Genomic DNA, 23,050 nt, shown 5'->3' on the forward strand with positions numbered 1-23,050 from the left:
TCTTGTGGAAAAGTGCATGGTTCCAGCTGGGGTGGCGAAGACCTGTGTTGTTCAGGAGATTAGGTATGATCCTCCTCAGATGTAATGGAGCTGGTTTCCGACGGGAGAGGTGGAAAAGCAGCAAAGCGGCGGCTGCAAATGCGACTGACTGCAAGCTACACAGCACCTCTGGCAATTATAGTTAATAATGGGATATGGTTATTCACATGTGAGTATTGGGAAGAAGCAGAGCAGGCAAAGAGCTGAACGTCATCCGTGTTTCAACAGCTTCCTCCAGATAGTGATTATGTCATCATTCGTAATGACATACCCACGGCAGTGGATGCTCTTCAACCCGGTCGCATCTTCTTCTTTTGTAGCTAAAGCTACACTGCTGAAGCTTTTCAAGCCGTCGTCTCGCGCTGTAGAAAACTTAGAAGAAAAATAGGAAGAAAAAGAAGAAGGAGAGAAAGAGAAAGAAGAGGAAGAAAAAGAAGTATCAGAAAAGGAAGAAAGAGAGGAAGAAGTAAATGAAGAAAACAGAGAGGGAGTAAATGAAGAAGGCTACTGTTACACGCTGCAAAAACGATAGAAGACAGATAAGTCGGTAGTTGCTAGAGGAGAACGACAACAGCGAGTTGTTAGGACAGAAAGTTCGTTCGAACGTTGTGACAACGGCACATTAAATCCAGGTGTCCGAACAAAAATTCGTTGCAACGCTCATAGTTTCGCTCTGTCACTAGGTTCAAGATATGCTTAAACCCCCCAGTTTTATTCCCGGGTTTTGTTTGTAGGGTTTGGTGTCTCAATTGGCTTCTTCTTTGGAGCGAGCCGTTGCGGGCCCAGTACAAACGAAACAAAACATCGTAAAATAGTCCTTGACAGCAGTAGGCCATGACAAGTCGAGTCCTTTATTACCCCGTTGGTAGACGTGAGCAGTAAACCAAATCACACCTGAGATGTTTTACATTCTTAAAGCTAGATTGCCAAAATTGTTTAGCTTGTAATTTCTTCTTTACAATAGCTTCGTGATTGTGTAACAAGAGAAGTTTTAATAACGTGCCGCAGTTTGGTCCGAAATGAACTATGTGCTGCAGACAAAAACGTGGACAGAGCTTCGCCCTCAGGGTTACGTTGTATTACCCAGGGTGTGTTTGAAAAAGAGGCCGTGCTTTAGTGTGTCTAGGGAATTGGGCTTGTTGCGGCGTAGCCTCCAACAAAAATTTATCATCCAAGAAAGCGGCAGAATTCGGGATATGTTAATAAATTATATATTTTCCATTTATTTTGAAAATAATCAAAATTTGCTCGACCAACTCTTAATCAAGCATGCATGACGTTCTGGAATTGGTGAAACAGGTGAATCTAGTTATTGTTGCTCGAGCAAGAAATGCTTAATCTGCTCGTTCACAACCCGAGGCCTTTCACGATGCACCCAGTGTCCAGCGTCAGCCACGTATGCAACGCGTCCGCCTTTGGCGTAATCCAGGCTAAGCGCCGCAAGAGTTTCAGTCAGTGCGAAGTCCCGGCGGCCCCAAACCACCAGGGCAGGTACGTTCAGTCGGCGCAGCTTAGTGCTGCCCCTCGACCTCTTCTGGAAAGAGGCACGGTAGTAGTTGACTGGACCGGTCAGAGCACCTGCGTGAGAATTACAAAGCCGGAACAAGATCAGCTTTGAGCTTCGAAGGTAGAGTTACCTCCCAGTTTTGCTGAGAAACGGACGCAATGGTTCTATCCAGAGCACATATTATATGTCTGCTTCGAAAAAAATAATTAGGGGTCTCATAGTATAACAGTATATTAAGACTTCCCGTTGATAAAACAGGTAATATGCGTGGCCAGTAACCTTAGTAATGAAATAAACATTTCGCTTTGAACCTGGTGCATTGGTACATGAGGAACTGCTAAATTATCGAACACTGAAACAGTCAATCGGTCTGCAAATTATTATCGTTTACCTCTATCAAAGTATCGTACAAAAAGAGTGAAAACGGTACTCTCATTTTACTTTTTGTAACCGGACACTTAGAAGCTTATGCATTTTTTCTGTTTCTCTTGGCATTCACAACTGAAATATCTAAACAATGTATCGCGGCATCTTCCCTACGTTGAAGAGAAGACCTTGCTTTTATTCACCATAGAAAACAGCACACTAGTCGGAGAGTGTGCGCACACAGCTCAGAATGTAAATACGCTCCTTCAACCTTTCGTCAAAAGAAATATATGAACGATCTGTGCGCTCCCTTTATCGCGTGCTGTACTTTTTGTAAACAACGAAAAAATGTCCGACCAAAGAGACACCTAGCCTTTGGTTTCCTTTTGGAATTGGTCATAATTTTTTTTGTGTGTACATGCATGGAGCTCTCTAAAGCGTCAATGGTGGGCGTCTTTGAAGCCCATATAGATGCACTATTAACTAAAACGAAGAGTTGTTAACATTGTTGCCTCCAAAGATGACCAATCCCTACATGTAGACAGCCTCAACTTAAGCACATTGCACAGCTGTCGTTCCGACCGGGCAGAGATCCTTTCTTGAAAACTGAGTTCTTAGCCGTCGTTTGAATTTCGCTGACATGCTACTTTGTGTAGGAAGGGGAATTGGGGAGGAAAAGGTTGAAAAGCTTCGTGAGGAGATTAAAATAAATTCAGAAGGAGATGAAATGCGGCCATTAAGTGCGTTCTAAAATGCATCGTCTGATCAAGTGCATTTTTCACGAAACTTCAGTGAACAATCTTCTGTGCTTCGGAATATCTTCAGTCTGTGTTTCGGGAATTTACGACTGTCCCCGTCCTCTCCACCCAAATAGAGAAACAGACAGAACAATGAACGCCCACCCCACTGAAATGACGTTTACTCTGTGCAGTCTAAATCCTCTATTTTGATTGCTTTCCGCCACGGCCAAGCCGCGAGTTTGAAGTCATTTCCTCAGAGGCGGAGAGGACACTACCGATGCCGTGGCCTGTTTTGATGCGTACCACATCACCTCCGAAGAAAGGTCACCTCCACGTCTTTAACAAAAAAAAGCATACAAATCGCCAACGTCCTCTTTTCATCCTGGGTGTCCTCCTAACTCTCTTTTTCTGCCACGTCATGTGACATTCGTGCATAGTACACTGCATCGGCACGTGGGCAACCATTTCTATACTTTTTCCTCTGTTTACACAGTGCTTTACTTGTATACGAGACCTCTTTCTCTCTCTCATCCTCTTGTAAGCACGAAAAATATGAACCTTCCGCGCATAAAGATCTTTCTTTTCTTACAACTACTAATTTCCTCTTCTATCACCACCACCCACGGAAGAAGCCGAGGGGAGACTGTGCACATGAGAAGATCCTTGTGCACGGCCGCCCACCGTCTGAAGAACGAAGCGACCGGTAATACCGCAGGATCTTGCCGCCTTCCGCGGAAGACGCCGTGGAATGCCATTACCCGAAGTATGCGGCGCGCATGGAAGTTTTGGGCGGGCATTCTCGGAGCGCGCAAATATTTAATGCCGAAGCCGTACTGCACTTCACCAGTCGGTGAGTCAGATGCCCTTCTTCGTAGCCTTCTCCTTCAACGGGAAACTTTGCTCATTATTTGTAGCTAGCCGGACATTTGCAAGGCAATAACTAGCATTCCAGTGTACACTCTGTTGCTGTCGTCTCTTTTTCTCTCAGCTTATCGCGAGTGAAGAAGCTGCATCCGCAGAGTAGAAGCGGGACGGAAGGCCGCTCGCTTCTACCTCCACAAACTCTCGCTTCTTCGGGCATGACACTACGCTGGGGGAACCGATGTCATCGCTAAAACCAATCGCAACACTGTGAAGTCTTAGACTGTACAAATAAACGCAACGAAACACGTCCTTATTTTTACTCTTCGTGTGCTTGACAAGAAAGGCGTAAATATCAAGGTAGAAATCTATTAGAGCGCGTGCCTTCATTTTGGTAGCGTGTCAACATTGTTAACTTTGAAGTTTGACTTATTTAGGTCTAGGCTGGTTTTAAAATTCCGTCTTCCAAGACAGGAATTACTAGATGTTTTCAGCTTTTATGAAGCCAGCGAGACATGCTTTCTTAACATTTATCTTCCGATGGGGACTGAGGAGAGCGGCTTTATCATCATCAGGATCATCAGGAAGGGTTAGCTGTACAGAAATGAAAAGTATTTTTACTAAATTAAGTTCATTAACTAGCTTATGTTCATAGCCATGCTTACTAGCCTTGATCTCGCGTTTAATTTAGTTACTCCAGTCTTTCGTGAGTGACACTGCTCGCTGCCTTTCTGTAGACGTACTTTTCACTTCCGTTTAGTAGGTCGCAGTGTCATCCTCAGTCTGCATGTTTCAGAAGATGTGTGGCACCCTCTAGGGACTAACTCAAAATTTCTCTGCTACTGGTTGAAAACTTCGTCTTGAGACATGGCTGCCTGCGAAGCGGCAATGTGTGTGCTAGACAGCAACAGCCTTCTGTCGCGTCCGCCCGTCTCGGATATGAATTGCGTATGGCCTCCGCGACTGGCTCCGGCTGCGCAGATCATGGAGACCAAGAATTACTCGTGCGCAGGCCATGGAGAAAGGAAAAACTAGGAGGGAGCGCGCGGCAATATCCGTGAAGCCTAGCCGTAAAACATAAAAGGGAGCGAGTAGGCTCCTATGTATTAGACCACGTGATAGCGTGCGGTGATACCTACTACCGCACGCATGCGCGAATCGGCGCCGCGCGGGTAGCGCGGGGTCCACCGCGCGCACAGCACCCAGCAGCCCACACAGCAAACAGCCGCGCGCCCGCGCAATGGCAGGCACGCGCACTAAAACGCACCGACATCAAAGCATAGGGTATAACAAGGAGAGCGAAAAAACGGGGGAGGAAGCGGCTTCATCTGCACTTGGCTTGCGAAGGTTGGCGGCATGACGTCGTGCTCCCTCTTAGTTTTTCTTTCCTTCATGCGCGCAGCTGAGCCTTCGATCAGGGGGAGGTCGCGCATGTGCAGATCAGCCTTGTGAAGAAAGTGGTTTCCTCAGCCTGCATATTTTTGCCTCATATCCGAGTGACAGTAAGACACAGCAGTTGCACCCTCATTAGGGATAATGGTAAGCTTCCAATCATCATCTGATTAGTTTGGTTTGGTTTGTGAGGTTTATCGTCCCAAAGCAACTCAGTCTGTGACAGACGCCGTAGTGGAGGACTCTGAAAATTTTGACCAACTTGGATTCTTTAACATGCGCTGACATCGCACTGCCTTCTCGTGGCGGAGGGGCTTACGAAACTAGATGAAGTCGTGAGCTCTGCTGTGTAGGGCCACCCAAGATAGACAGGTCACGGCAGAGAGTTCTGACAAAATGTGATTCACTGAAGAAGGTAATGGCAACCCACTCCAGTATTTCCTGCCACGAAAACCCTAAGGCCAGTCACAATACCATTAATAATATGGCGCGGGAAGAAGAGCCCCCCAGGTTGGAAGGCGTCCCACATGTTACTGGGGATGAACAAAGGGCGATTCCTAGTAGCTCCAGGACGAATGAAGCGGCTGGGCTAAAGCCAAAAGGACGCTCAGTTGTGAATGTGTCGGGAAGCAACCGGAAAGTCCGATGTTACAAGGAGGTACATCACATAGCAACATGGAATGTAAGATCTATGATGCAAGGTAAACTGGATGTCGTCAAGCGAGAAATGGACAGATTGAACACGCATATCTTGAATATCAGCGAGCTCAAGTGGACCAGAATGGGAGAATTTAACTCCGGCGACCATTATGTATTTTACTGTGGGCACGAATCCAAGAGAAGGAATGGGGTCGCTCTCATAGTAAACAGAAGAATGGGCAAAGCAGTGCTAGGGTACAACCCCAAAAACGACCGAATGATTTCACTTCGGATCCAAGGTCACCCTTTCAACATAGCAGTTATCCAAGTCTATGCACCGACCACTACTGCCGAAGAAGCGGATGTTGGCAGATTTTATGCGGACCTACAATGCCTTTTAGACCGCACCCCATCATCAGACGTCGTGTTTCTCATAGGGGACTGGAATGCTAAGGTCGGGAGTGAAGAAATGTCCAGAATTATAGGCAAGTTCTGTCTTGGTGAGCCAAATGAAGCTGGGCAGAGGCTAGTAGAGTTTTGTCAAGAAAACAACCTGACCATAGCGAATAATCATTTTCAACAGCAAAAGAGGCGCCTGTACACGAGGACTTCACCGGCCTGTCTGTACAGGAATCAGATCGATTATATTCTTTGCCGGCAGAGATGGAGAAGCGCTATACAAACAGTAAAAACAAGGCCTGGGGCCGATTGTGGCACTGATCATCAGCTTCTTGTTGCCAAAATTAGGCTTCGATTGAGGAAAACGCAGAAAACTAGAAGGCCTTTCAGGTATGATCTGGATCAAATTCCATTAGAATATGCTGTGGAAGTGAGGAATCGATTTCAAGAATTAGATCTAGAAGACAGAGAGCCCGAAGAGATGTGGACTGATGTTCGTGATATAATACAAGAAGTTGCTACTAAGGTAGTTCCAAAGCAAAAGAAATGCAAGAAAGCAAACTGGTTATCTGAAGAGGCTTTGCAAATAGCTGAGGAAAGGAGGATGGCAAAAGTTATGGGGGAAAGAGAAAGATACAAGATGCTCAATGCGGATTTTCAGAAAATAGCAAGTGTAGATAAGAATGCCTTTCTGAACATACAGTGCCAAGCAGTTGAGGACAACAGCCAATTAAGGAACACAAGAGCTCTGTATAAGACAATCAAAGATATCAAAGGAAGCTTCTGTGCTAAGCTGGGCGTGATAAAGGACAAACAAGGCAAGGACCTCACTGAAGCCTCAGAGATAAAGAAGAGGAGGCAGGAATACACAGAAGAAATGCACAAGAAGGACCCGAATGTGCAAACTCAATATAAGTCGGTTGTGATTACTGATCTCGAGCCGGGCATCCTGAAGAGTGAAGTTGATTGGGCCTTAGCCAGCCTTGCTAAGACCAAAGCTAGCGGAATTGATGGCATTCCAGCTGAGTTGCTTCAAAACCTCAACCATGACGCTGTTAACATTCTGCATACATTATGTCAGAAGATTTGGACAACCCTGCAGTGGCCACAGGATTGGAAGAGGTCAGTTTACATCCCCATTCCAAAGAAAGGCAGTGCCAAAGATTGTTCCAACTACCACACGATCGCGCTTATTTCGCATGCTAGCAAGGTGATGTTGAAAATCCTCCAAGGTAGGCTGCATCAGTGTGTGGATCGGGAGCTTCCGGACGTGCAAGCTGGGTTTCGCAAGGGCAGAGGAACTAGAGACCAAATCGCCAACCTTCGCTGGATCATGGAAAAAGCAAGAGAGTTCCAGAAACCCATCTACTTCTGCTTTATTGATTATGCGAAAGCGTTTGACTGCGTAGATCACAGCGGATTGTGGCAGGCTCTCCAAGAGATGGGAGCTCCAATTCACCTCATCTGTCTCCTCAGGAACCTGTATGAAGGGCAAGAGGCCACAGTCAGAACAGGGCACGGTCTTACTGATTGGTTTCCGATTGAGAAAGGAATGAGGCAAGGCTGCATACTGTCGCCCTGCCTATTTAACCTATATGCAGAGTGCATCATGAGGAAGGCCGGTCTGGACGAGTCTTCAGCTGGAGTGAAGATTGCTGGAAAACGTATCAACAACCTTAGATATGCGGATGATACCACTTTAATGGCAGAAAGTGAAGTGGAACTCAAGAGACTTCTGATGCGCGTACAAGAAGAGCGTGAGAAGTTTGGGCTTAAACTGAACATTAAAAAGACAAAGATCATGGTGTCTTGCCCTATCAAGTCCTGGAGCATCAAGGGACAAGAAGTGGAAGCTATGACAGATTTTCTCTTCTTGGGCTCCAAGATTACCTCGGAAGGAAACTGCAGCCATGAAATTAGGAGACGCCTGCTTCTGGGAAAGAGAGCAATGGTTAGCCTTGACCGCCTAGTAAAGAGCAGAGACATTAGTCGGCCAACCAAGATCCGTATAACTCGTGCTATGGTCTTTCCAGTTGTGATGTATGGATGCGATAGTTGGACTGTGAAAAAGGCTGACCGCCGAAGAATAGACGCGTTTGAATTGTGGTGCTGGCGAAGACTCTTGAGAGTTCCTTGGACTGCCAGAAGATCAAATCAGTCGATATTGTCGACCAGAAACCCTGACTGATCATTGGAGGGCCAAATTCTAAAGTTAAAGCTCACCTACTTTGGTCATCTGATGAGAAGAGAGGAGTTGCTGGAGAAAGATTTGATGTTGGGAAAGGTTGAGGGTTGCCGGAGAAGGGGTAGACAGCGAACTCGATGGTTAGATGGCATCCTCGAGGCACTGCAGATGAAGTTATCGGATGTTAGGAAGATCGTGAGAGACCGGAAAGCGTGGCGTGACATGGTCCATAGGGTCATGAAGAGTCGGACACGACTGAGCGACTGAACTGAACTGACATCGCACCGCACACGGCCGCCTTGCTTTTCGCCTCCATCGAAAAGCGGCTGCCGCGGCCGGGATTTGATCCCGCGTCCTTGGGAACAGTAGCCGAGCGCCGTAACCTCTGCGTCACCTCGGCGGGGTGATCATATGAGAGTACTTGCCAAATGTGCTCCCTCCGCATCTGATTATTAAAATTATTTCCATTTAGTTATCGGTATTTGCGGGTGCTATACTTTCAAAGTAGACGTATTCGCTTGTCAATTCTGGCGCCTCGCTACTTAACCTAAACTGTTGCTTCTTTCCGAAGTTGTCAATAGTTCCTTTATTATTCTGCTTATGGTGTTTTAGAACTGCCCGGTCAAAAAAAAAAGAGACAGAACCCTGTTAGGTGTGCCGGAAAATATTTTGTAGTTTTGGAGTACGGAATCCCTGTATTTTTTATTTCATTTTGTTATGTTGTTCCGTTATCATTGTGCACTTTTTTCGCCAGTTGCTTCATCATTAGTTTCCTGTAGTTACTATTGGAGAGTGCCAGATGTTACTATACACTTTCGTTTAGCCATTGTAGCTGCACGACCAGAAATTGCAGAAATATGTTGCTTAGAGAGAATTTTTCTCTAACCTGGATACCTTTCTGATTTGCCTGTCTTGATTATTAATCTCCTTTGCAAATTGTCTTTCAAGTTTTTTGTCAGAGTGTCACACAAACGGCAGATTACTGAGGTATTCTCGATTTTACCCTTATCCTTAACTCTTCCGAATCAAGTAAACTGGATATTTCATCTAAGCGTAGGCTAGAGCTGCATAACAATGTAAAGATCGCGACTCCTGGCCGAAGAGCCCTTTTCAAGTATCAGAAGTGAGCCAACTGCCACTCACATAAAGGAATGCATAGATATTTTTATAAATATGAATTATTATTTAAACGTGTAAATAATTCCCCAGAAAGGAAACGAAAAGCAACCGCATGCCGCCGGTGTGATTCGCACTCACGACTTCCAAATGCCACATCCGGTGCTCTACCACTAAGCTATGACAACGGCTGTTTCATCTCCCACTTTCATGGATATATACGTTGCATGTAGCCTATCCTTAAGAGTGTTCGCCAGCACCACCCTCCACCGTAGGGTGGCCGTGCAATGTCATGTTTTACCACAGGTGATACGTAGAATATGATCTAATGGAGATCATGGTAGCTTTCTGATAACCGTCCCACTGTTCTTACGGCATAAAGGCCACCATTTCAAAAGTGCTCGTTAGGCTAATTATCAAATTCATGTAAAATGGAGAGACGTTTGTATGTGATACATGAGAAAGGATTTAACAGCCACTGACACAAAGGAAAGCGTAGCAGATACTATGTTTTGCGGTAGAATCTCGTTGACACGATTGCTTACGATTCTTACCCGAATTTAAACATATTGTCCGAAGTCCTTATTATCCAAAGCAGATTCTAAAAGGTCGTAAAAGAAACATAATTTGCATAATGCTACTTTTATTACCACGCTTTGAAAACCGGTAATTTTGCGCTTGGAGCTTTGTTTCTGAGTGTCCAGAAGCGAGCTTTTCTGCAAGTTGCAATAATCAGCCGCAGTTTCCTCGCTTAGCTCCGCATCCGTGATAAACCAGCTAAAAGAGGATTATTTTCTATTTTTTTAAGTTTGCTAAGAGCATCACCCAGTAAGAGATCACATCTAAAGGTAAACACGCTGCGATGGTTTCGGCGCCTCGCATTTAAGCGGGCTACCAAGGTCAGCATTGAAGATGGCGAAAGCGTGCGTTCTTCGCCAAGGAACTTGCTATGAATATTAAAAAGATGAAATTCTCATCGACCATTCACCTGTCTCCTAGATAATACAGCTGGTCTCCGTGCTCATCTCAAATGCAGAACCATGCAGTGCAGCTTGTTTAAAGAAAATGATGCATGCGGCTTGCATTCTACGCTCTCCAGGACGCCTTAATCCTTTTTTTTTTTTTTGCGGGCCTAAACTATTCCTGCTGTTTGATGTACCAGATAAAAGCTCTTGCTAATGAAATGGTACATCCATGGTTGCATTTCTGTACTTATGAATTGCATTCTCGTTGACTAAATGTCGAAAATAATTTCATGACAACGTTGTGTTTTGTTATGTTACATAGGTACGGATGGTGGCCAGCTTTAATACCTGCCGAGGCGCCTTTGGGGAAAATACGCGAAGAGGAGGTAACCAAAAAACGAACGGGCTCAACGTCTACAATATGACGAATTCTCGCTCACGTGACTCTATTATATAAAAGGAATAGCACATAATAATGAAAACTACGCTGAATTGACTCAAGAAACATTGCAGTGATTTACAAACAGCATTATTAAAAGCTGTTTTAAAAAGGTTTCGTATCCGTAAGAGAAGTCGTTTACGTCATGGAGCGCCACTTGTGGTTCACTGTGTAGGGATGGTAAACAGAAGCTTTACTCTAAGAAATTCGATGGGGAATTTTCCAAAGGATCATTGAATGCAGGAAGCTTCTGATCGGGTGCTGAAACTAAACGCAAGTCGTGTGTCGGCTGTGGCCCCTTAAAGAGTACTCACCTGCGTATGCTGACAACGCTGTTCACATTATGTAAATCAAAAGTTATGGCGCAACGCAAATTCCCTTAGCGAATTGAAGAAAGCATACATGCAGCTTAGGCTTACTGCGTACCTGGCTTCCCGAAGACGTATTTCAAGGCCTCTCGTTCCTCCTCGTCATAGGATGCGTGCACCCTGTCGAAGGCCTGCAGATCGTTGGCTCTAAAGAAGGCCTCCGGCAGCCAAGGTAACTGAAAGGCTACGAAGTACCTGCGCATGGGTGAGAAGATTCGAAAAAAATTGCAGCGACGGCTCTTGAGCGCTAGATCTCACATACCGAGTAGGGTTGGGGAGTAGAGCAGATCGGGAGGAAGGAGCAGCATTAGCAATTTCAGTGGCAGTAGCAGTAAAGTCAATATCACAGACAGTTTTCTTAGTAACTGCACTATTATTTGGAGCAGAACAGCAGCACTATTAGTACCAGTAGGGCGGATAGTAATAGTAAAAGGGGCAGTAGTAGTGGAAGTTTAACTACCAGCAGTGGTAGTGGTAGTGGTGACAATAGTATTAGTACTGTAGTAGTAGACGGGCGTATTTTGGAATGCAAACCACTGGGCGGGTAGAATCTTGTGAAGAAAATGCTTGAACACCAAAAAAACACGTAAGCGAAGTCTGGTTATTGTCGCTATCACCAAGAGTATGGTTTACATGCAAAAGATATGACAACAGGATTTATTCGTGATTGAATGATGACCTGCCATCCAATCAGAGGTTAGCGAACGAGTGGATGTAGCATGGTTAGGCGAAAGCGTTTGGTGCGTGGCAAGAATGTGGTTACCACTGGAACCCCACGAACGCAACACCACTTGGATTGTATAGCAGCTAAAATGAGATAATGGCCGACTTGTGAAACACCAGTTTACTACAGTCATTTTCATCATCATCATGCTAACGATACCCAGTTACAAAACAAAAGGCCAATGTCGTATCTTTCCAATTACCACGGTCTTATACTAGGTTCCGCCTCCTCGTACCAAGATTTCTAATCCCGTTCACCCACCTGTCATTTCAGCCATCTCTTGCTAAGCTTGCATAGTCTCAGCATCCATTGTATCATCTCTAGTGGACATCCTCTATATAGGGCCGTTTTTGAAGTTCCTATTGTGAGATCAAACAAATAAACTTGGCCAGGAGATTATACTTTGTCTGTTTATTCTGCACTTAAGACCATGCACTTCTGCACTGATGGACGAACTGGCGCAGACCAGGGCTTTATATAGACCTCTGCATTGTTTGTGTTCTGTAAGCGCGTTCACATAAAAAAACGACGTCCTGTTCGTCCTGGAAGTGTTCTCGCGTTGTGCGTTCTTCGTGGGACGAAAGAGGCAGAAGTTAGTTTATGCTTGGTCGAGGAATATGTAGCAAGATGCAAATACATACATGCAAATACAGAAAGATAATCACTGTTAATGCTTGCAATTTACCATTAGAAGCTGCCTTGATTCTGTTGATGCCCTAAAGGCGTTCTGCAGTGCTACGTAGAACACATTTTTTGTATTCAGCTAAAGGTAGGTAGAGATACGTTCATTCTGATGCCTTTAGTCTGCACCTTTTTTATAGGTATACGGTATAGATAATACGAAGTTTTTGAACGCTCCTCATATTGCCTTCGAATTACGTGCAATGACCGTTCCAATTTCTTTCCAATTTTAAAAGACAGTCTTATTTGAACGCCTTCTCACCCCGACTCTCATCGCGCAATGTCGCTTCACGTTAAATGTCGCTTAATGTCACTTCACTATCACCGTCTTTTTACAACTTGTTGCATTGTACTAAATTTATGCCGAAATGTTTTTTTTTTTTTAGTTTTCTTGTTTCTGTGCCACAGGTATGTACTGTTAACATGCGGATTTATGCATGTTTTGTCTTGAGTGAGGCAGGAACACTGCCATTCACAATCTAATAATATTTTTTTTAATACTCCCTAAATCATTCTTATAACTATTTCACCTTCGGTGTCGTGATCTCGGTCACCGTGTGCCTTGAGATACCCTTATGATTTGCAGCGCCTCGCCACTGATCGTAAACTACCATAACTGCTGCACCGTAAGACAGTATTCATTTTAGTTGGATTCATTTGCTATTCTTACTGTAGGACTGTTGAGTGCGAAAACTAGTTATGAGTCCCCCCGCCCCCCCTCCCTTTGAGAAGTTTGGACAGAATATCATCGACGGATTTAAAAAACTCCAGTGCATACGTACACAACTACACCTCGCGAAGCCCGTAAGGCATAGAGTCCAGCTTCCGGCAAACTTTATTCCTCTGGTTTTATAATTTTCATTTACTATATAATGTAATCAGCATGCACATGCAGGGGTACTGATTGGAGCTCTCACTTTGGGGCACTACTTGATGATAGACGGCTCCCCATATCCATGCTTATCTGAAACCCTTGATACTTTATTTCCATACCGTTATTTTATAGGATACTTTAGGGAGAAACTCCTTCTGGGCACATTGAAAACAAATTTGTAGAGTGCATTGTTCAGGCACATGAAGTGATATGACATCCGTTATTATCATGTTATTAGCCTACGCGTTTAGTCTCTGGTACATTATTACTAAGTTACAAAACTAGCGCTCAGTCCTATCATCTTAGTTTTCAGACCATAGGTTACCGAAGAAAGCGAGCCGATTTCATACTTCTCTTTCTTTATAGATGGAAAAGCTTATTTTCCAAGTCACACTGGCAATGTAGGTTTTAAATCGGCCAGAAAGGTAAAGGTGCACTTTACCTCTTCAAGATGCTGAGATTTGTTTTTCTGAAAAGCTCAAACGCCCACAACTCGTCAACTGCGGCGACTAATGCACGTCACCTCTTTATTCCCCTTAGCGTGGTATCTCGGAGGGTAGAGTGCTCGACTACTGTGCCCAAGGACGCGGGATCAAATCACTGCAACAGGGGCCGCTTTCGATGGAGGCGAAAAGCAAGGTGCCCGTTTGCTGTGCGATGTCAGTACACATTTAGAAACCCCAGGTGATCTAAATTTTCGGAACGCTCTCCTACGGCATCTTTCATCCCCTTAGTCGCCTTTCGGGGTCAAGCCCAGTAAATAAGCCTAGACGAAGCTTCTTTTGCTAATTAAGCACCAATTACTGCGAGATGAACAATTGCAAAACATTTTTTCATTTTTTGTTTCATTGATTATTTTCATTCGGCCATTAACGTCTTGTTACGATTACGAACTGAATCTCGCAACTTGCATTTATCATGTTCTAAAAACTATCCTGCGTGTTCACTGTACCTATGAAGGAAACGGGGAAAAGTAGAAGGATGTCTGCATACATTTGACTAAAATGCGCAAAGAACAAACTTTACTTAATATATTCTAAATATTCATTTCCTTCTCGAGCAAAATGTTTCGCTGCAGTCAGCCATTGTCACTTTCTTGGTTATGTTGTGTTGTCCAATGGGACTTCAGAAAGCGTTCTCCCCCGACCCCAAGCTTCATCTTCGCCGCCGAGAGGCTTGTGGTCGTTTCTGGGGTAGAGGGAGTGTTTCAGCAGCTATTTTTGATTAACACGTTGAGAAAATATTTGCAGTGCAGTTCATGAAATAGTGCCACTTTTAAAATTTATTATTATGACCTCCCTGTTACTCGGGGAAAGATAGAAAACCTCAACTCGTAATCAACTTTCTACACTGTTTCGTCGCGAAACGTTGTTTTTTTTCTGCATAAATAGATTTAAAACATGGCCATCGCTTTATTTATTATACTAAAAGCCCCATCATTTGAAAAAAAGGGAGTTATGAATTGCTCAAAATCGTTGCTGATGTGTCGAGTGTGTGCATCCATACGAAAGCCATTGCTTTCTAGTAGCACATTTTTATTGAAATGACTTTCGGAATACCATTTAGTATCTGATGCAGTGTCTATGGTTGCGTATTTAGTTAAATTCGCTGTATTAGTCCACACTTCAGCAATTTTTTATGGATAAATATTTTTAATGCCTCATAAATATTGTGACAATCGCTTCAGAACACACAAATATGATAGAATGAGTAACGTTTTCACCAAATTAGCTATTAAACCGAGGGATAAGGATCTTGAGGTGTAAATATAATCAGCAGCTTGGATTCAGGAAAGAAATGCTCTTTGTTCTCGATTTTATGGTGCTTTTCATGTTTTCTAATCAGAGAGATAGCGGTATTAAACGCGTGTTTATAAGGCCGGCGTTTGTAAACATGCGTAGAATACACGCACACTTGTTCTTGTATCATTCCGCTCAGTGCTGTCTTTCCTCTAATTGTGGCCGTGCAACAAGCATGCAGGAAATTTACCGTAATATCCAAGTCAATTGCAGGGACTTATTGCCAGCTCCTAAGATCGTAAGCTTACTCACCATGACTTCATGATCTGGTCAAGGCTGTACTGAAGCTGATGCTGCATGGCTAATGGGTGGGGTCCGTTGATCACCACAAGCTTGTCCACCATTTCCTCATGCTTACTAGCGAAAGTCCAGGCCACCACAGCGCCCCAGTCGTGGCCGATAACCGTGATCTTATCCCGCCCTGCGAAGGATTAAAACTGCATTTATGAGATAGGCCAATACCACGTTGTTTCCAACAGAACCGGTGCGGGCTCATTATAGGAGTGCTAAATTTACCAAGGACACACAATGGGTGAATTTAGCCGTATTGTCAACTTTTGGAAAGATTAATTTCTAAGCGAGCATTCTTTCGCCCCGGTCTGGGGAAATTAAGCTAATAATGCACACTATTGTCAATAAAATTACATATATAAAAGATATACCAGTTTATGACGCCCCTTCACTGATGCGATGTGCGATCTCCTTCAGTTCATATTCCCCGAAGCAAGAGATATGTATACAGGGTCTCCTATCTTTACTTGTTGGGATCGACAAAGAGTCTGCCCACCAATAAGCCATTAAGCGATGTTTGAAGAAATTGTTGTATCTATATGATATCAGGTAACATATATTTTCTAGTTGATATCGGTTCCAAGCTCTTTGTTTAACTGATATTTTAATGTAATCTATTACTTCAAGTGGCCATTATCGGACAACGTGCCAATATTTTCCGCCATTTGATAGCGCATTCTAAAATAATATTCAAGTAACTTTTTGTCTGAAGGCGGTGGCGTCAGATTTGGCGCACCCAATGGCCGAGTGACAACGACGTGAAGAATTGTGAGGTAGAGGAACCTGGTGTGTAGGTACGTACTGTTTCTTTTCCTTATTGGGTTCTCTGTTTGCATTTTTTTCATATACAGCTTATGTAACGTTGTGGCAAAATCGAGTTTACTTTCACGTTATTTATTATACGACAACTGCAAAGAGTTGACACAGACCGCCCTTTTTGCCCCACAAGTATTGTCTACGAACGAAAGAGAGAAGGGAAAGGAACACACCAAAACTGAAAATGAGGCCAATGATCCTCGGAACAGTTAAGCGATTTTCGCGATGGTCGCAGTTGTGTGGAAACGTAAGCGCCATAGCACAAATGGAATGTAACGTCCTTCTAAGTGTTATTATGATGCCAGCTTGGGAACTCAATATATAATTTCTCCCTCGGACTTGTCAATGTAATCGTCGGGTTTTTCCTAAGAGTCCACAAGTTATTCGACAGAATTTGTTGAGGACAGAGAATTACGTGTTGAAAGCATGAAACCTTATAACCCTATTGGTGGAGTGTAAATGGAATTATCTGCAATTTGTCAGGTTGCATAAGATTTTAAGAGAAAGCTTAGGCTACGGTTTAGGAACAGACGTGGTAGCGCATTTAATCCCGCCTCTTCATTTCACAAATTATTGGTATTGAGAGAAAGGCGTTCATTTTACCACAGTGTTAAACGTCTTTAACGAGTTTCGGAACGGAAGGCCCAGCGTCTGTCTCACTACTCGGTGGATATCTACATTTACAATGAAAGGCATAGAACTGAAGATGCATTGGTCCGCTGTTCAAGTTTCTCTCTAAAACTAGCCTCCATATTGCCTACCAGATGGATGCCAAATGAGAAGCGATATGATATGACAGTATACCCTCAACGCTTCGAAAAGAACGCTTGTGTCAGAACTTTGATGTGAAATCACGCGTATACTTTGTCAGGCCTATTTTTCTGGCTTCTGGGTTACGACGGCGGTAACGGCAACGCCTTTTCTATCGAACGATCGAGCTTCATACGCTTAGTGTCTATGTACACTGCATTGGAGTGCCCATTGAATATTAAAACTTACAGCAGGTGGTCCTTCCCACTCGTGACAGGCTGAAGTAAATACACTATAATATGGTTAGTGGTAGTCTTCAATATGGCTCAATTTTCTTAAAGTTTCCGATCGTCCCATCATGGATACCAATCTCTACACGGTAAGCCTTTACTTTAAATTTTTTCGATTGTTTTCATAAAACCGCGTGATTTTCGTGCTTGTGAATATTGCAAAACATACGCCAGCCCAAGCATTAATGCAGAAAATTGGACTTATGTGGCACCTGGACTTCCCAGAAAGCGCTTTAATACTTGTACTGCGCGCCTGAACAATGGTACCTTCAAAAGATTGAGTTCCAGGCCCACGTTTGGTTAATAATACTCGTCGGCTATACTTCGCATCATACGTGATGTGCAATATAATGTCATGTGAGGCAATAAGAATAGCCCACACGGCACCAATGTTGTCTGCAGAACACATCCTGCCGTTATAGGACCACTTAGACGAAAAACGGCTGAATTCTATAGCTGCCGCAGGCATAGACTTCCTGTATACTATTGTAATTGCAAGAACATCTATTCTACCGGCGCAGCCGGTCACAGCTGAGCTGTGTTCACGAGCAGTTTTCTGCAAATTCAGCAAGCGAAGGATATGCTCGCTCTGCATTAAAAGCGGCAGAACTACCCTTTTAACTGGTAAGAAAATGTTTTGAAATAGTTTGAAAATGGAATTCGCTGCGCTGCTGCAGTCCGGATTGTATATAAACATTGACGTTCCCCACAGCGGCAGACATTTAGTGAGGTAGATTACAGGTGCACTCGACTTAGCCCATTAGCGAACGGACGCACATCTGGCTTTGGCAGAGCACACGCTTCTAAGGGCATTCAAGTGGCGTCGGAAGAAACTACGGAAGGGTGCATAAAAATATCTCTGTAGGCTGTTTTTGACAGTGACAACCGACACGGCAAATTTCAACTCAAGGGCTGGCTAGGACATTCGATTGTTCCCGAAACAATTTCTATTAAACGGCTAGAGCTATACAGGAGCGCGATCAGCGAAATGCACCGTTACCCTGAAATTTAGGTTGCGTGTCGAGTCGCGTACTTTTTGAGAAACGCTGCGGTGCCCAGTCTAGGGGATTCATTGATGAATCGATGCCAATACAATCTCTGTCAACATTTCCAGTGCGCCTAAGTGCGGAATAGAAGCCTCAGCAAAACTGTCACAGTAAAGTTGAGCACTTTATCGCTCCACCGGAATGTGTGCGCGTTTTTCGATTGCGCATCATCTCATCAATTGCTCATTTTTCATCATAAGAAATGTCATTCGCTTTTGTTTCAGCACGACAAGCCGTTCTAATTTCTACCATCCCCTGATTGAACCTGCATCATTCGATACTTTATGTGAATTTCCTGTCTTACGTATGCTATGAACTCTACTATCATCTCTATTATTTATCGCTCTCATTCAGCTAGAAGATAGTCGTGTGTGTTGCACAATGGTTGCTGACGTATACATGTGCGTTATGAAAACCACTCCACATCATGTGAACAGCAGCGCGTTTTTCATTCCAATGCAGTTTAATGAACCTTCATTTACGCTTGCGGTAAATTCAACCTATTAGGCAGTAAACGCTAGATATGTTCTCCCTCCTTTAGCATTTTATATAACAGCAACTGGTTATACGGAAACCCTGCACTGCTCTATACAAATACGCTTTTTGTAAAAGCAAGGCTAGAACAGGTAGAGCTACAGTAGTGTTGCGCACAATTGTTAAATAATAGCGAACTTGAAATGCAAAAGAACAGGCGGTTTAAAAAAATAAAACAAAAATTATAGTATTTATAGACCAGCGCTATGGTACTGAAAACCAATGCACTACGAATTTTCTTGAATTTGTATTTTTCATACGCATTCCAATTGAAATAAAAACAATTTTCTTTATGCATGCTTGCTCGTTTTTTCTCCTAAACCGTTTCATAATCGCCGACACGGGCTAGGCAGGTTGAATACTTCTCTGCTACTGTATGTAATTGGCATAAAAATACTCTTCTTACAACCTGGAGGGCAGTGCGTTTTATTCTTTTGTCGTCAAAGAGTAAGCGCTACAGGCTCTAAGGCAAGAACCTGGGCAGCACCGCGGTGGCCTCTAGGTAGGGTTCTTGTGTTGAAGCCCACAAGAGGGAAGATGAAGTGCTTCGTTCGTCTCTTTATTGTTCCTTGTAACATATCGCATATCACAAGTGAAAGGACGCTTGGAACGATGTACCAGGAAGAGACGGAAAACAGAAGGTTCAGATTTTACTACTCAACACGCTCTCAAAGCGTAACCTCTCTAATGTTTCATGGATACGTGGAAATATGAGCTGAATGTGCGGGTATATAAATGCTTGACTCCGTAACCTGGTAGTTTTGAACCGCGAGATCTGCCAACACACTCTTTCTGTACAGCGGACATTAATGCTGTCGCCGGTGGTGGAATAGCACTTTTTCATTCATGTTGTCGGTGCCGCACTATTGCACAGCTTCTTTCGAAATTCTGGACCACACGAGCCTTTCCTCTTTGAGTCTTTGTGTTCCTGTCCTTTTAAGTTTCTCAATTACATACTTCGTTTACAAAGCTGTGGAACTTCGCCTCGACTGAAAATTAGGACGTTCGATAAAATGATATTAAACATTGACAGTATCTTACACCTGGCTCTGCTCACGCCAATGACGGAGCTTTTAACGGCGTGGCAATAGAGTGGCCCGAGTTCAGGTTGTTTATTAGGCTAACCTCTGCCCGCAATTAAACTGCATTGAAATGCGATGATTATAACCATTGTCAGAGAAAGAGCGCTATAGAAGACGACAGACCAGGAAGAGGAAGACACACACAAAAGTGAGGATTATAACCATTGTCAGAGAAAGAGCGCTATAGCAGACGACAGACCAGGAAGATGAGGACACGCACAAAAGCGAGGATTATAACCATTGTCAGAGAAAGAGCGCTATAGCAGAGGACAGACCAGGAAGAGGAGGACACACACAACAGCCGGCTAGGAACTCGAAAAGATGACTATCGCCACTGCGCCCGACCGCAAGTTTTCGGGGATAAGACATGGGAGGCATCCACTGCAATATCTAACTTTGAAGCAGACATATAACAAGCTACAATAGTGCAGATGAATCTGGTCACCTGTCACGTCATAACAAGGTAAAAAAACCGTATGCCGATAGCTTCGAGCATGCACATAATTGATTTCCTTACGCAGCCCAGTACAAGAGCGATTCCCTCTTTGAAATGCTACACACCAGCAGTTATCTGCACTGAACATAGCGCGCTCTGGAATCGCCATAATATCGTTCGAAATAGAGCCATGATCCGCCATTTAAGTTCATTTGAACTAGCAGCATTGGTCTTGTAAATGTTCATATCTCACCAAGGGACTTGATTAGTCCATGAATGTCCTCGACGAGTTTTGCGACACGGTAGTCCTCGACGCGACTGGGCTTCGAGGACTGCCCATATCCTCGTAGGTCGGGAACCACAAGCCTGCAAGTTGGGAGAAGTCCCTTAGGTAACTCGAGGCGAAACATAAAGAAGTAAACTGAGCTCTGCTTGAATACCGAAAGCTGCATATTGTTTTGAACTTCTCCATGTCTGCACTTCCATCACATTGACATTTTCACTTTGGTACTTGTCCTCAGGAGTCGCTGGGGAAATATTTGATGTTGGGAAAGGTTGAGGGTCACCGGAGAAGGGGTAGGCAGCGAACGCGATGGTTAGATGGTATCCTCGAGGCGCTGCAGATGAAGTTATGGGATGTTAGGAAGATAGTGAGAGACCGGAAAGCGTGGCGTGACATGGTCCATAGGGTCACGAAGAGTCGGACACGACTGAACGACTGAACTGAACTGAACTGTCCTCAGTCTAGTTACATTCCTCTTCCAAACTAGAGAATGCTTGTCTTCGTTCAGGCGTTGAAGATCAAGAGAGCGAGTCAAGTGCTCATTAATTTTTGCCGGGTTTGTTTTTCAATTTAAATAGATTTTTCTCCTCCTCCACTTTAAAGCTGTGAAATGAATATAATTATGTTGACCCTGACCTACAACGACTTGCCTTACTGAAATCAATGCATCTTCACTCTGACTGGCAGCTGTAAGTTTAGCACACAATTTCCATAAAAAGATTTACCCTGGTAATTCGTGCTGTTCCCTTTCGGCAACACAGTGCGATTGCATTGCACGTATCAACCGGCCCACTTTCTACGTAATGAAATGCCTACTCACATGATTATCCACTCTTTTTAGTCGTATTATATAATACTGAATGCTGTACAGTCTTAGTTAAAACTTTATAGCCCAGGGCATCTGCTTCCAAGGCGTGTAGGGAGGTTCCTTAATAATTCATGGAAGTGCTTCCCGTTTGAGAGGGTAGAACATAAAGCCTTCTTACCTTTAGGACATTGTAAACACTGGAAACGCATAGCGATATATGTGATGCAGTTGGCAAGTAAGCATTCATCCCCCCCTTCCCTGTCCAGCTATAAAATGTGTGACAAATACGGCATATTTTTCAAACTATATAAAGGCCTTTATCCCCGAATTTCAGTGTATAATGCGCACAAAAAATAATTAGGACCAGTTCGAATAGCAAAAAAGGACTCTTAAGATGTAAAGCAAATCCGAGGAACTGAAATGTTCAGTTTGCAAATATAAGTACTAGGTAAATATTTATTACATCCGTCTTTTTGCACGTGTTCACAGTTTTCCGCCACCAAAACGACTCAATTACTCTTGGCGAGATTTGCTTTAATATTTCATCGTAATTCAATACAGAGTTATGGTTTACCAAGATACTTTGTTGGGCGAGTTGGTACTTATTCATTATTGATATAAACAGCGCGAACACGAAAACAAGGGACAAGAAACACGAAAGCCACAGTACATGCGCTGACTCACAACTAAGCCTAAGCCGTTTACTGCAAGGCCCAGAAAAACAAACATGAAGAAAACGAAACAGTCACGTGAAAAACCCCTGGGTTCACCTGCTGCATAAAAATTACTTTAAAAAATCACTTAAAAAAGACACTTCTTTCCTTGAAAGAGCAAGAGACGTCTTGCTGATACACTTATTGTCCGTTGAAATAAAATACGCTTCCACTATCTCTCTCGTTATCTTCTCTTTGTGGCGATATAAAATCTTAACACTGTCAAACTTAGGAGTGCATTTCTTCTTCTCCTTCTTCATTATTTCGCATGACTGGCAATGGGATACTAGAAACGTTTTGTCCTTTCCAATTTCCAAGTTGTTACAGTGTTCCTGTAGTCTCTTATTTATACACCGTCCGGTTTGTCCTATATAACTGGCTCCACAAGAGAGTGGAAGCCTATACACAACACCTGTCTTGCATCCAACATAGGGGTTTCTATGTTTCACCCCACATTCTTGCTTCTTCTCTTCTCTTTCCCTTTGAACAGCCGGGCAGATCCTCTTCATCTTGAGCGGGGCGGTCAGTGCGACGTCCACATTATACCTCTTGCCTACATTTTTGAGGCCATGCGAAATCCTGTGCACATACGGTACCACGGCAACCTTCCTCTTCCTCTCACCCATGCTAGGCAGGGATTTCAGTCTGTGCGTTCTTTTAAGGTTCTTCAGTACCCGGCAACTGGCCTCAATAATAACTGACTCGCGATAACCGGCCTTTGCAATTCTCTTCACTTGTCTTTCAAAACTCTTGGCCATGCCGTGGTAACAAGATTTCGTCAACGCACTTAACAAGCAAGTGTTTATCATCCCATTCTTCACTAACTTGGAATGTCCTGAATTGGAGCCTAGCAACGGCTTCATCGATCTCGGGTTGTATTCCCAACAAACATGATCATCACCGAATT

The 23,050-nt window shown here is 43.8% G+C and overlaps 1 protein-coding gene across 1 annotated transcript in view; it reads right to left on the reverse strand.

Annotated features, from left to right (window-relative positions):
• Positions 1-867: 867 nt before the first annotated feature.
• The window catches only part of LOC146176738 (epoxide hydrolase 4-like), a 29,685-nt gene continuing 7,502 nt past the window's right edge, over positions 868-23,050 (reverse strand). Inside the window, exons 3-6 of the mRNA XM_084582940.1 lie at positions 20,593-20,705; positions 15,347-15,515; positions 11,075-11,211; positions 868-1,617 (exon numbers count right to left, since the gene is read on the reverse strand). Of these exons, the coding sequence (XP_084439066.1) occupies positions 1,349-1,617; positions 11,075-11,211; positions 15,347-15,515; positions 20,593-20,705 (688 nt within the window). The 3' untranslated portion in view covers positions 868-1,348. The remainder of the gene's footprint in view (positions 1,618-11,074; positions 11,212-15,346; positions 15,516-20,592; positions 20,706-23,050) is intronic.

This window comes from Amblyomma maculatum, chromosome 10, assembly GCF_055883805.1.
Source record: "Amblyomma maculatum isolate TAMU_Amacu chromosome 10, ASM5588380v1, whole genome shotgun sequence".
NCBI classification, from domain to species: domain Eukaryota; kingdom Metazoa; phylum Arthropoda; class Arachnida; order Ixodida; family Ixodidae; genus Amblyomma; species Amblyomma maculatum.